The sequence below is a fragment of the Nothobranchius furzeri genome, chromosome 11 (assembly GCF_043380555.1).
Source record: "Nothobranchius furzeri strain GRZ-AD chromosome 11, NfurGRZ-RIMD1, whole genome shotgun sequence".
NCBI classification, from domain to species: domain Eukaryota; kingdom Metazoa; phylum Chordata; class Actinopteri; order Cyprinodontiformes; family Nothobranchiidae; genus Nothobranchius; species Nothobranchius furzeri.
This window is the reverse complement of record NC_091751.1, coordinates 64,426,392-64,439,340: the sequence shown is the minus strand read 5'-3', so window position 1 is coordinate 64,439,340 and position 12,949 is coordinate 64,426,392. Positions and strand designations below refer to the sequence as shown.

The following is a 12,949-nucleotide window of genomic DNA, read 5'->3' as shown; positions in this document are numbered from 1 at the left end:
CGAAGGAGCTTTGGAAGAAAAGCGTCTGGACTTCTTTGAGTTGCTTGAAGACGTTTCACCTCTCATCCGAGAGGCTTCTTCAGTTCTATGGTCAAATGGTGGAGAGTCCCAGATTCAAACCCAGTGGGAGTTTCCCCCCGAAGAGGGAACAAAAGACCCCCTGATGATCTTCTACATAAACACATGAGCCCAGGTGTGAGGGTGGGTGTGGGTCCTATTCAGCCAGAGCCAGACATAGAAAAGCCACCTCCACGGGACAGGACTCAGCAGTTCATTTGCATCTAAAGGACAAAGGTCACTCTTTCGAGGATGCCAACATTCACATTTTGGACAGAGAGGACAGATGGTTTGAAAGAGGAGTAAAGGAAGCCATTTATGTCCACTGTGAGCAACCATCCTTGAACAGAGGCGGTGGTTTACGACACCAACTGTCTACCATTTATAATCCAGTTTTGAGATCCCTTCCCAGATGCCTCAACGCCCACGCATATCCTGGGCCATCTGACCTCAGGAATTCATATGATAGGGTGGGGCCAGGCTTCACAATGAGCTCACCCGAAACTCTGGCTGAATAGGACCCACACCCGGTTTTACCCAGCGGTCAGCCCGGCGTATCTCTGACTCAGCGTATCTCTGACTCAGTGTTGTGCACAGTTAACTCCGGTTTTAGCTAGGTTGCTACCTCCGTTAGCTTAGCTCCCACCTCCGTGTTAGCTTTGGGTTAGCTTTAGGTTAGCTCGTAGCTAGTTCGACCGGGTGTCGTCAGTTGATCCCAGCCTTACAGCCCCACCCTCAGCTCCTCCACTCTTCCCTTTTGTGGAATTGTCTGGGCTTGACGGAACCTGTGACACGGTCAAAATGGCGGTGGTGTACACCTCCCATTTCTCTTCAAAAACTTGTTATTGGAGCCTATGGAAACCCATGGTCCATATATGTATATGTCGATGCATTAGCACACAAAAACATTTTACAAGAACTTCAAAGATGCTTTCCAGAGTTTTCCCCATTCAGAAATTATGTATGATTTGTCAGAAATCCGTAAAAGTGATTGTCTTATCATGAACTGTGATATAATGTAAGCGATACATATTTATTTATTTATTTTGCTAAGCATTGGACTCAATTTTTGACCCGCATTGTGGGGGCTTGGTGACACCACAAGAACATTTACCAGTCCTCGTCACCCAGACTTATGTCTGGAGTTGAACGCAAATGGTTAAGTTAAAAAAGAGTTGTGCCGAACAGAAGAAAAAAAATTTAAAGAGATTAAAAAGTAGTTGATCAAACTGGACAAAAGTGAGATCAAGCTAAATTAAATAAGAAATATTGACATGAGGGGAAACTATTTGACTGGAAATGACATCAAATAATGTAATTGTGACCTTACACAACAATAAAGTAAAGGTTTCAAATAAAAAAAATTACTTTTCAGATTCAAAATAGTGAAACGTGAAGAAGCGGCAGGTGGGCGGGGCTAATCCGTCTTCAGGTCTGAAGGGGCCGGGTGGCGTGGATGGACTAAACACCGCTCTCACGACGGAGCGACCGTATTCTGCCCGGTTCGGTTCGTCCTGGGGCTGAGACTCGGTTCGCGGCCGGAGAACATGTCTAGCATCAACTGGAAGCCGTTCGTTTTCGGCGGGTTAGCGTCTGTGACGGCGGAATGTGGTGAGTGATGGCGCGTGGAGGAGGGCCGTGCGCGTGCGGGCTGCTCTTGAGTTGATAAAAAAAAAAAAGAGGCTGTGGTTGAAATGAGTTGATAACAAAGCCTGGTGTTGCAGGGACATTTCCGATCGACTTGGCCAAGACGCGTCTCCAAGTCCAGGGCCAGGTGGGGGACAGCAAGTACCGTGAGATCCGCTACAGAGGCATGCTCCACGCTATGCTGCGGGTAGGAAGAGAGGAGGGGCTCCGGGCGCTTTACTCAGGGTCAGTCAGTCATCTTCACTCGTTTCTCACCGCAGTGCTTTGTTTACTTTGTGCAGCTTTTAGTAAAAAATAAACCTGATTTTTGCAGAATTGCTCCAGCGATGCTGCGCCAGGCCTCCTATGGGACCATAAAGATTGGTACATACCAGAGTTTTAAACGCCTACTTGTTGACAGGCCAGAAGGTAGGGGTGTGTGTGTGTCTCCTCCCCTCTAAACTCATGCATACACACAGCAATGCTGTTGTGAGGTGACACCTGAAGTTCACAGCAGGCATGTGTCTGACTCTGACACACACACGCACATACCATGTCTGAACACGTTCAGCATTGTCTCCCTTTTTCATATAAAAGAACATCTGCTCCTGATCCAAAGCGTTTCTGGGTTCTGTGGTGTCAGATCTGTTCTCAGTTACAGCCTTCCTCCTGTTCTCTTGCAGATGAGACTTTGCTGACTAACGTGTCATGTGGTGTTCTTTCTGGAGTAATCTCCTCCTCCATTGCCAACCCAACAGATGTGCTGAAGGTAGCTGTTTGTATACATGATAGTTGTCTTATCTGTCTTGCATCTGAAGCAGCAGAGCAGGTCTGATGGTGTTTTACCCTCTAGCTGTGCAGCAGTTTGTCCAGAAGATCCTGTTGGAGCTGTAGTTTCATTTTGGTAGCGTGCCCTCTGGAGGAAAAGACCTCACGTGCCTTCACGACCCCACTTGTTTACCACTATTTTTAGACTGAAACCTCAAAGGCCTAACATGGTGTTCTGTAAATGACACGGGAACTTAACTGCACTGATAATATTTTGCCCAACCTTTATCTGGGACACCTTACTGTTCTGGTAGATCATCACATGCCCCAGCAGGTCGGGAACATTATGTTTCATGATGGTCCGACTCAACAGCCAAGAAACAAACAAGGACAGACAGTGTAGTCGTTGTAATTAATAGCTGGCGCTTGATACCAGACTTTTCTCAAGTTTCGCTTTGTGCCTGTCTCTGTTCTCCCAGATCCGGATGCAGGCTCAGGGAAATGTGATCCAGGGAAGCATGATGGGCAACTTCATTCACATTTACCAGGAGGAGGGAACAAGGGGACTGTGGAAGGTAGCCCACGCCTTATGACAGTTTTGGTCATTTTAAACAGTTTTCAGTGTTTTCCCTAGGAATTTTTCCAGCTGGGGGGGGGGGTGGGGGGGGGGCGATTATGACACGTCTCTAAACAAAGTAAAATGTTCTAGTGCAGAGTGGAGACAACCCATAGAACCACTGATTTGATCTCATTTCAGAGAAAAATAGAGCAGGTCAGATGCATCTAATAAATAAAATTACTAACAAACTCAGGAATCTTTCTTTGCTTCACTGTTCTGGTGCTGAGAATATCACTAATGCGGATCAAAGTAGATCCACAGATGAATGCACCTCTTATTTATTATTTGGAGACTACATTTACTGCAGCTGGCAGAGGCAGGGATGTTTTCTGTTGATACACGGAGTTTACAGAATCATTTTAAATGTTAATAGGGGAAGACTGCAGGAGGGAGCGGTAAAATACAGGGGGTCCCCAGCAAAAACAAGAAACTTTACGAGTCTGATGAAACCCGCTGGTTTTCCATCAGGCAGTCACGGGGCAGCTCCAACAACCCAGTGGCTGTGCTGGGTCAATGTTATCGAGCTCAGTCCGGCTCGGCAGAGGGTGAACGAGCCGAGGCGACGTCGTGCTCTGCTTAAGAAGAGGTGTTATTTTCCCGCTTCAGAAGAAGCGTCCAACGTGTTTTTACGCTTTCTCCGAGACATGTCACGTCGCTAAGTTGTTAGCGCCGCGCGCTAACACGTCAATAGTGCAGCGTAGCCTGCTGGAGGTTTTAAGGGTTCAGATGAAACACCCGACCTCTCAGGCTGCTCACACATCGATCTTAAGTTGTCGCTGTTGCGCTCACGCCGTAATACAGTATTAGATGCGGTTAAAGTCAGACATGAAAAAATAAATAAATTTTACATGAATAAGTGATGCTTAGCCTGGTGGGGGGGGGAAACCCTGTCAAGATCGTCAACACTCGTTTATCTTAATGCTATTGAAACATGTAAACCAAAAAGCATCATATCCACTGCTACCTTTCTAATTTTAAACTCAGTAACTTATGCTGTAACTTCACCTTGACCTGCCTGCTGCTCCTTGATGCCCGCCGGCTGTGATCACAAGCGACAACATAGTAGTTCCCGCTGCTTCTTCGGGAAACGGCGCAAAAAAGAAAAACTTGGGATCTTGCAGGCGTGGCGGTGAGATTTCAGCCGTGGCGGGCCGCCACGGCTACGCTTATGTAAGGGAAACCCTGGTTTTTCCGTGATAACGTTATAAATAATGTCCCCTACTTTTTCCATGTTACTGTGCAATGTCTAAATGATGACATGAGAAGCTTAAAGGTTGGTTTATGCTTGACGCGTCCGCGAGGTCCGCAAGGCTCCGCGCAGAAAAGTTGCGTCATTTTGCGTCATTTTAACAACCACGCCCCTCCACCGCGTCTCCGCACGGCCCAAAATTTCCGCAACGTGCACCTCGGAAAATTTCTAACCACGCGGACGGACGGACGTGGAAAAACATGGCGGACCGGCAAGAACTAGTATGGCAGAGGTTCGTAAATACAGACATTTGTATGATTCAGCTCTCAGAGATCACCGTGATCAACATGTTGTTAATAATTCTTGGAGAGAAATAGCTCGCACTGTCGGGAAAGACGAGGACGCTGTTAAAAATGCTGAAATGCCATGTTGTAAACAGTAATTTCTACTTCTACTATGGTGTAGTGTTGGATGCATGCCGTAGAGCTCCATGCTGCCCCCTACAGTTTGGGAGAATATTGGCTCACCGCAGAGACAAGCCGCACAAACCATAAACGCTGCAAGTTGTGAAGCGCGTTCCATCTGCGAGCCGCATCACCGCGCGGAAAGTGAATGCGTCAAGCATAAACCAAGCTTTACTGTGATCTACTGTAGATTTTTGTAGATTGGGTCTTTTTTCAAGCAGCACTAATATAATTAGGGATTGGCTGGATTTGACAGAGCTAAGTTCTCTGAGCTGAGGCTCAGTGACTTTCAGCTGGTGACCCCCCCCCCCCCCCCCTTTTTTTTTTTTCTGTATCAGGGTGTATCTCTCACAGCTCAGAGGGCAGCCATCGTGGTCGGGGTCGAGCTTCCCATCTATGACATCACCAAGAAGCATTTGATCCGGTCGGGTTACATGGGGGACACCGTGTGCACACACTTCCTGTGAGTTTGGGTTGTCATGCGCTAATTTTAGTACACTGTAATATTACACTTGTTTATAATGTTCAAACAGTACGACAACTGTCTGAAATATCCCAAAGGTTAATTAATATTTAGTATTTATGGTAAGGAGCTGTCGATTCTTCACAACAGCTGGCTGTGAAAGATTTCAGCAGAAATGTTAATATTTCAGCCGACATCAGCTTATTTGGGTTTTACTTTTGCAGCAGCTGTTCACACAAACAGCCACAATAACTCCATATCCTTGTGTCTTGTAGGTCTAGCTTTGTGTGTGGCCTTGCAGGAGCTTTGGCCTCCAACCCAGTGGACGTGGTACGGACTCGCATGATGAACCAGAGAGGAGGAGCTCTGTACCAGGGAACTCTGGACTGTCTGCTGCAGGTACGGCAACACCAAGTAGTAGTAGGGGTGTAACCAGGGTCCGAAACAAAATTTTTGACTCACCGGCCAAGTTGGCTGGTAGATGATGAAAATCTACCGGCCGAGCATATTTTTTACCGGCCAGAATTCTAAATGATTTAGATCTACCTAAAGCACCTTATTCTATATTATGTTGATTCCAAACAGAGAGGAGTGACAAAATAATTAAAACATCAATTAATAAGAAAAACAACTCTTTTGTCATTTTACTATTTATTTATTTATTTTTCAGAGATGTTTTTATGAACTCTTTCATTGAAATCTAGTCAGACTCCTTGTTTTCTCTGACATAGCCATTAGCGCCGAGACCGTGGGTGTCACCAGTGGAGACTCAGGTTGAGCCCGGGACATGGATGTGCAGGCAATATGGCATTTGCTGTTTTCATGTTCTCGAATAGTCTCAAGCTTCATGGTCTTATTTCCTGTGACAAACGAGTTGTTACAGTTCTTCTCTCGAGCGTGCTGGCGGCAAACGGTGCAGCTCATTTGCGCAGATTCTGGTTCATAATGTAGCCATTGTCTCACGACTCCGCCATCTCCAGTTCGCCACTTTTCACAAAATTTTCTGGTTGCCACTGGTCCTGGTGGTTTTTCTTCCAGTTCGACGAGTTTTCTTTTGGAAGGCTGGCTGACTCCAGTTAAAAACCGCCACATTTCACCGCTAGTTTTAACACAAAGCTAACTGCTAACTTGATAAACTGACTGAAAGGGATAGGCGGAAATGACGTTGGATGCGGCGCTCACGTTTCGCGTACGTTTGTGTACGTTGCATGCAGGCGGGAGGAGTATCACAGAAATCCATGGAAGATGACTGATAAACATAAATAATTTGGTGCAAACATTTACTCGCTATGTGGCAGATAGAGCTAAAAAATTTACTCGCCAAATGAAGCAATTTGCTCGCATTTGGCGAGTGGCGAGTGTTAATTTCGGACCCTGGTTGTAACGGTACGCTAAAATCATACTCTGTTCGGTTCAGTGTTTTGAAGAGCTCAGTTTGATAAATTTTTGGTATTTTGTAATTATATTTATTAATTTTTTATCTGAAGCTACTCCTATAGTGAGCAGAACCAGGTGTCATCACAGGCTGCTGATCTAGCGTGATGTCTTTAATATGTTCACACTTTATTTGCGCAGCTATGAATGTCACGCTCGTACAGACAAGTGTTGTTTGACTGTTGATGAGCCTTAAAAACTCACCTCACACCGCCCCAGAGTTTCTTCTTTAAAACTCATATTAAATAACGAGCTTACTCCGCGCCGTATTTTTGTTGTGGGATGAAAACTTTACATCCGTTATCCCAGGGGGAAAGTTCAGCAGACGTGTTTGTTTACAGTTTTGTGAGAGAAGGGAGGGAGGGGCGACGCTGCGTTCAGCGTCACTACAGGCTCCACGGTAGCAGCGACAGCCAGCTGGTTTGATCCGCTCTGAAAGGCGTTGATCAGGATCTGCAGGTCACGTTTTTTGAATGGAGATCGGGTGCGTGCAGCCATCATGCGTCACTCAGTACGGCGTCCGTGCGGAAATTCGCCTAGGAACTTTGATCTGCTGCACTTAAATAATGAATTTTTATTTACATGATATAACAAATTTTTCAGTGTTTCAGTGTTAAAGTGTGTCTAAAATACATGAAAATATTATGAACACACTAGAGATGTTATTGCAATGATGGCAGGATTCCCCAGACACGCCCCCTGCTGTCCTGGAGGAGAACTGCTTCATAACGCTGACACCAAGGAAGAAGAATCAAAGGAAAGTGTGTGTGTGTGTGTGTGTGTGTGTGTGTGTGTGTGTGTGTGTGTGTGTGTGTGTGCAAACATGCTGATGAAGTATAAACTGGGCTTAATGCAGAACATCTAACCTCTGATGTCACTGGTTTCCTAGTTTTAAAGACTCAGAGGGGACTTCTAGAGTGATCATCAGAGGGTAATTAGATTAAATTGTTTTTTGCTCATTTGTTTCTCTTGCAGACTTGGCGCTTGGAGGGCTTCATGGCCCTCTACAAGGGCTTCTTTCCAAACTGGCTCCGCCTGGGACCATGGAACATTATTGTATCCTTTCAGCCGTCTCAGTTTCTGTTGTTGTTTGGCTTAACTCATCAAATCAAATCAACTTTATTTATATAGCACTTTTCACACAAAAAAAATGCTTCACAGATTAAAATGGCCCCATAGATCCCATATTCCCATCCCCCAGGCTGGGTCAGATGGGTCAGGTAATGGCCGACACGTCATCAGTGGAGCCATCTGCCTCGGCAGCAACAGATCCACGGCAGCAGCCAAGACACCGGTCCATGACGCCCAGGGAGGGAGGGCGGAGACCCCACCACTGCCCGGGCACTACCCGAGGAGCGGCCCGGCCGCCGACCACCGGCCCCAAGGCAGAGGGCTCCGCAGAGGAAACACTGGAGGATTAAAATATATAACATGTAAAATAACAAAAGCTAATATGGATAGAAAGTAACTGATAAAAAGTGATAATAAAGATAGTAAAAGAAAACATAATAATATAAAAACACTAAGATGTAACTAAAATAATAAAACTAAGTAAAAGAGATAAATAGGTATTCATATAAATAAACAAATACGAGAAGCGATACAGTTAAACAAACTAGATAAGTAGTAATCAGTTGAAAGCTAAGCTAAAAAGGTGGGTCTTGAGCCTATTCTTAAAAGCCTGGATGTTCCCTTCGGCCCTGAGGTCCTCCAGCAGCCCGTTCCAAAGGCGAGGGCTGTAATACTTGAAGGACGCCTCACCGTGGGTGTGTCTTAACTTTAGGGATAACTAGGAGACGGCTGCCAGAGGAGCGCAGAGACCGCGAGGGTTTATATAGTAAAAGCAGTTCTGAAAGATAAGAAGACCCAAGACCATTAAGACACTGAAAAACCATTAAAAGAACCTTAAAATCATAACCTCTGCGATAGGGTTGGGCGATGGGACCAATTATTTGACCATCGACGATGGGCTGAGCCGTTATGGTTGTTTTTACAAGAGGCAATTTGTTTATTTATTTTAGGGGTGGGACTTTAACGGGTGAATTATAATTAATTAATTAAACAAAAATGACGCATAAAAAATTTTTATTTCATAATTTCATATCACACAGTGACATTTGAATAATTAAATGCATTTATATTTATTTTCATTAAAAAGCTTTAGTTTACAGTAATAATATCCATGTCTACTGTTCAGGCTATCCGCGGGTCCTTAAAAAGTCTTAAATTAGCTTTTCCAAATTTAAGGCCTTAAAAATCTTTAAAAATGACAAATAATCCTTAAATACAGTTTCTAAAGGTCTTAAATTACCAAAGACCCAATCAACAAAATTCTTTTATTTCTATAAAATTTTCATGAATTTCTAGTTAACGTTCAGCATTTTTTGTGTATGATGTTGGTGAAAGCGGAACCGTACACATTCAGTTGGTTGTGAAAGGGGGCTATTTTTAGATGAGCACATTAGCTGGTTAAGCTAGTGGGAGCTTGCGTCATGGGGAAGTGCAAGTTTAATGGTAACTGGATGGCTAATCCCACAATCGTGGTTAGCACCGGTTCCAGGCAATAGCTGGAAATTATAGCTTAAATTTAATTTAAAAAAAATTGCTTAAATTTGGTCAAAGTGGCCTTAAAAAGGGTCTTAAAAAGTCTTAAATTTGGCTCCCTTAAACCTGCAGATACCCTGACTGTTTGATTCTCTGCCTCATTATTTTTCATTTAAAAATTTGCTTTGGGGCACATTTTCCGGAAAGATTAAAACAAAATTAATTAAGATTAATTACAAATCCTCTAATTAGTTTTTTTATCAAGTCCCACCCCTAATTTATTTGTTCGCTTGTGATTGTTAATGACAGATATTTTACACATTACGCGCAGAGGTAACAAAACAAAAATTCCCCATCGGCTCATCTGAGCATTATCTCACACTTTCTCCACACCCAGCTGCTGACAGTGTGCGCAAGCGGCGCGCCGAAGAGGAGCTCAGTGACGCACTCGACATCGTGCACAACAGCGCACTGTCGAGTGGAAACCCTTCCAACTTTCAGAGAGTCCGGAAGACTTCTGATTATTTTTGTTTCCTGTTTTAAAACTTTAACTTGAGAGTAGCGCTCGTTATTCAGCACCTGCTTCGAGTGTGTCAGCAGAGCGTGGATTCATCCAGAACAACAGCCACGAGTCTGTTTGAGGCAAAAGTCCAGAACCTCGTAACCTCTTCAGCAAGCTCTCTGCAGACATTTGACAGGAAACCAAAGGTGAGGCTTCTTTTTAACACTTGAGCCGTGTTTAATACGAGCCGTTTATACGTCACTCTACCAAACTACAAATACAACATTCAACAAAAAAGAAAAATCTACATTTCTCTTCCTGCAAACATGCGCGGTGCTTCTATATAAATTTAAAAAAAATTTAATGTTTGGACTTCTTCTGTGTTCGTAAATCAGTCCGTTCATCGTGACGTTGCCCAAAGAGTCCCATGCACAAATAAGTCGCCCATCGTCATTTATTGGACTCACGACTGGCGGTGGGAAAAATTACACAAATAGCCCAACCTAGACTGTGAGGTAATGTCTCCTGACTGACGAACTACGTCGTAAGAAAGATCAGTTTAATGCTTTTGTGTAACTTTGTGGAAACACCACCTCATCATCCCAGTTAATTCAATTCAATTCAAGTTTATTTATATAGCGCCAAATCACAAGAGTCATCTCAAGGCACTTCACAAAATAAACATTACAATTCAGGTCAGTTCATTAAGCCAATCAGTAATAATGTTTCCTATATAAGGAACCCATCAAATTTCATCAAGTCACTGACTAGTGGCAGTGACTATACAGCAATCCTCATACTAAGCAAGCATTTAGCGACAGTGGAGAGGAAAACTCCCTTTTAACAGGAAGAAACCTCCAGAGGATCCTGGCTCAGTATAAGCAGCCATCCTCCACGACTCACGGGATCGAGAAGACAGAACACACACACAGTTACACCAGTCAGTGAGAGTAGGAGACCTTCAGTGAACAGGAAAAGGAAGACTGACCTCCTCACTGATGGTAAGGTCTATGCTGCTGAAGCATCAACGTGTCCCTGACCTTTGCGGCCAGGGACCGCTGTGATGACTCCAAACCACCATCACCACCTGGTCCTCTCTCTTCTATCAGCCTCATTCTGCCCTCCTGAGTCAGGCCTAGTTGTGCATGTGTCACCTGGTGAGAGTAATTTTGTTATTTCATCATTTACCATCAGTCCTGGTACAAAATTTTCATATAGTTTTAATTCCTAAATGAAAGGATAGGATTTGTGGTCACACACACACACACACACGTCTACCTGTTTTCCTTAACTTCGTCAGTTTTTCCTCACATACGAGCAACTGAAGAACCTCAACGTGTGACAGAACGGCATTACGCACGAGAGACAAGCACACGCCCTGAGACGAGCTGAGAGAACCAAACCTGGGAATGGAAGGAAGCTCGATCCTTGATGCAACCACCAGGAAAAGAGGATGCAGAACCTGAATTCGGGGATGGCCGCTGTTCTGGTGCGGGCTGTTTGAGCTCATCTGGACGAGACTGTGACACAGAAAAAAAATCACAGAATAATTCTTCTTCAGGGTTATCTACTCGACTGAAGGTTGAAGTTTGTGCCTTGATTCCTAGCACCTCTTGTCAGCTGCATTTGGACTCCAGATGTTCAGCTCCAGCTGACCGTTTGGATCATTTAGCCGAAAGGCTTTTCTAAAATCCACATTTCGTATTTATAGTGTGTGTGTGTGTCCATCTGTTTGTGTGTGTGCGTGCGTGTGCGTGTGTGTGTGTGTGAACCTGGGTCGTGTTAGGGGAACGCTGTACGGTACACCTCCTGTCCTGTTTGCACTGCGTCTCTCTGAGCTTTCACCAGAAGCCTAAACTGAGCTGCTTCTTCTGCCAGCGATACTTCAGATGTTTAAGAAACTGTTCTTAATACTACAAATAAAAAAAAAGTACATCTGTTAGTGTTTTGTTTTTGAGGAACCACAGTGTGGCGCTGGAGAGCCACTCGATCACAGGAGCCGTTTCCAGTCTTCAAATTCCCCTCGCTCAACTTTGAGGCCATAAATCTGGAACAATGGTGTTTCAGAGGGATCGGCCCTCGTAGTCATGTTCTATTTTTCTCATCAAACACTTTTATCACAAACATGAATATTTCAGGAGGAATTTCACGTAACTGTTTTATTTCTGTGCCTAAATTCCCAGTTTTCCTTCATCACATCTGTCTGAGGAGTTGAGCTGAACAGGAAGTGTGTGGATCTGTGTCTCTTGATTTAGGCAGGATTGCCATGGGACTCGTATCTGCTACAGCCGGCATGAGCTGCACTGCTTTAGGTGTGATGGGTTTGAAGACTGGAAGAAGCTTGTGTCACACTTCATTAGCAGCACACGCAACGCTGTTTTCCTGCTGACGACTCAAAGAGCAGTCGATAATGGAATAATAATACTGTAATGCGGTGTGTGCCGCTTTCTGCCTGGCATCATGTCTCTGCCTCTGGAAGCGGGACTAGTCCAGCCACAGGGGATTCCAGCAGTCACAGACATGCTCCATTATGGGTATTATTTGCTGCCTGGCCCAAGGGCACAGGGGACTGTCTCCATTGTGTTCCAGGGATCAGAGTGAGCTTTTGTGTTGGAGGGATCCGGTTCCAGTCTGCTCCAAACACCACACACTTTAATCTCTTATATTTTCTAATGCAGCACCATTCATGAATAAATGGATTAATATTGAATGAGTGGTTGGAAACCCAAACACATACATTTATCTCATTTGGAACAAAGGCGTGGCACCTCTCAGGAACGCTTTAAAGTTTGGTTCTGCGTTGAAGTTATAATCACTGGTCTGAACAGCCTCTGCTCTCGACTAGTCCAGCTACAGCCAAGAGCAAGTCCACTAATAAAAAATAAACATCTGGGTTGAACACTGGAAGCTCTAGAAGTGCTACAAGATGCTGCTAACATGTAAACAATGATGCGATGATTAAAATCAGAGTAAAGTTTTATAAAATAACATCATGTTTAGTTCAGTCCCTTTACCAGAGGAGTGTGAGTTTGGTCCGCATAGCCAGTAGTAAGTCGGACCTGTTCCCGGTGAGGGTTGGACTCCGCCAGGGCTGCCCTTTGTCACCGGTTCTGTTCATTACCTTTATGGACAGAATTTCTAGGCGCAGCCGTGGTGTGGAGTGTGTCGAGTTTGGTGGCAGGAGAATCTCATCTCTGCTTTTTGCGGATGATGTGGTCCTCCTAGCTTCATCCAGCTCTGACCTTCAGCTCTTGCTGGGTAGGTTCGCGGCCGAGTGTGAAGC

At 44.6% G+C, this 12,949-nt stretch overlaps 1 protein-coding gene across 1 annotated transcript; it reads left to right on the top strand.

The window, feature by feature from the left end:
* Nucleotides 1-1,468: 1,468 nt before the first annotated feature.
* LOC107384301 (kidney mitochondrial carrier protein 1) lies at nucleotides 1,469-11,604 on the top strand. Its single transcript, XM_015957486.3, has 9 exons — nucleotides 1,469-1,668; nucleotides 1,782-1,929; nucleotides 2,018-2,112; nucleotides 2,367-2,452; nucleotides 2,931-3,026; nucleotides 5,062-5,186; nucleotides 5,462-5,585; nucleotides 7,596-7,676; nucleotides 10,967-11,604. The coding sequence occupies exons 1-9, from the start codon at nucleotides 1,605-1,607 to the stop codon at nucleotides 11,006-11,008; spliced, it is 861 nt and encodes a 286-aa protein (XP_015812972.3). The 5' UTR covers nucleotides 1,469-1,604; the 3' UTR covers nucleotides 11,009-11,604.
* The last annotated feature ends 1,345 nt before the right edge of the window (nucleotides 11,605-12,949 follow it).

Excerpts from the sequence above, each read along its gene's own strand:
- LOC107384301 (XM_015957486.3), top strand. The coding sequence starts at position 1,605 with ATGTCTAGCATCAACTGGAAGCCGTTCGTTTTCGGCGGGTTAGCGTCT. Across the intron at positions 1,930-2,017 it reads CTCCGGGCGCTTTACTCAGG|AATTGCTCCAGCGATGCTGC; the intron begins GTCAGTCAGTCA and ends TGATTTTTGCAG. Across the intron at positions 3,027-5,061 it reads GAACAAGGGGACTGTGGAAG|GGTGTATCTCTCACAGCTCA; the intron begins GTAGCCCACGCC and ends TTTCTGTATCAG.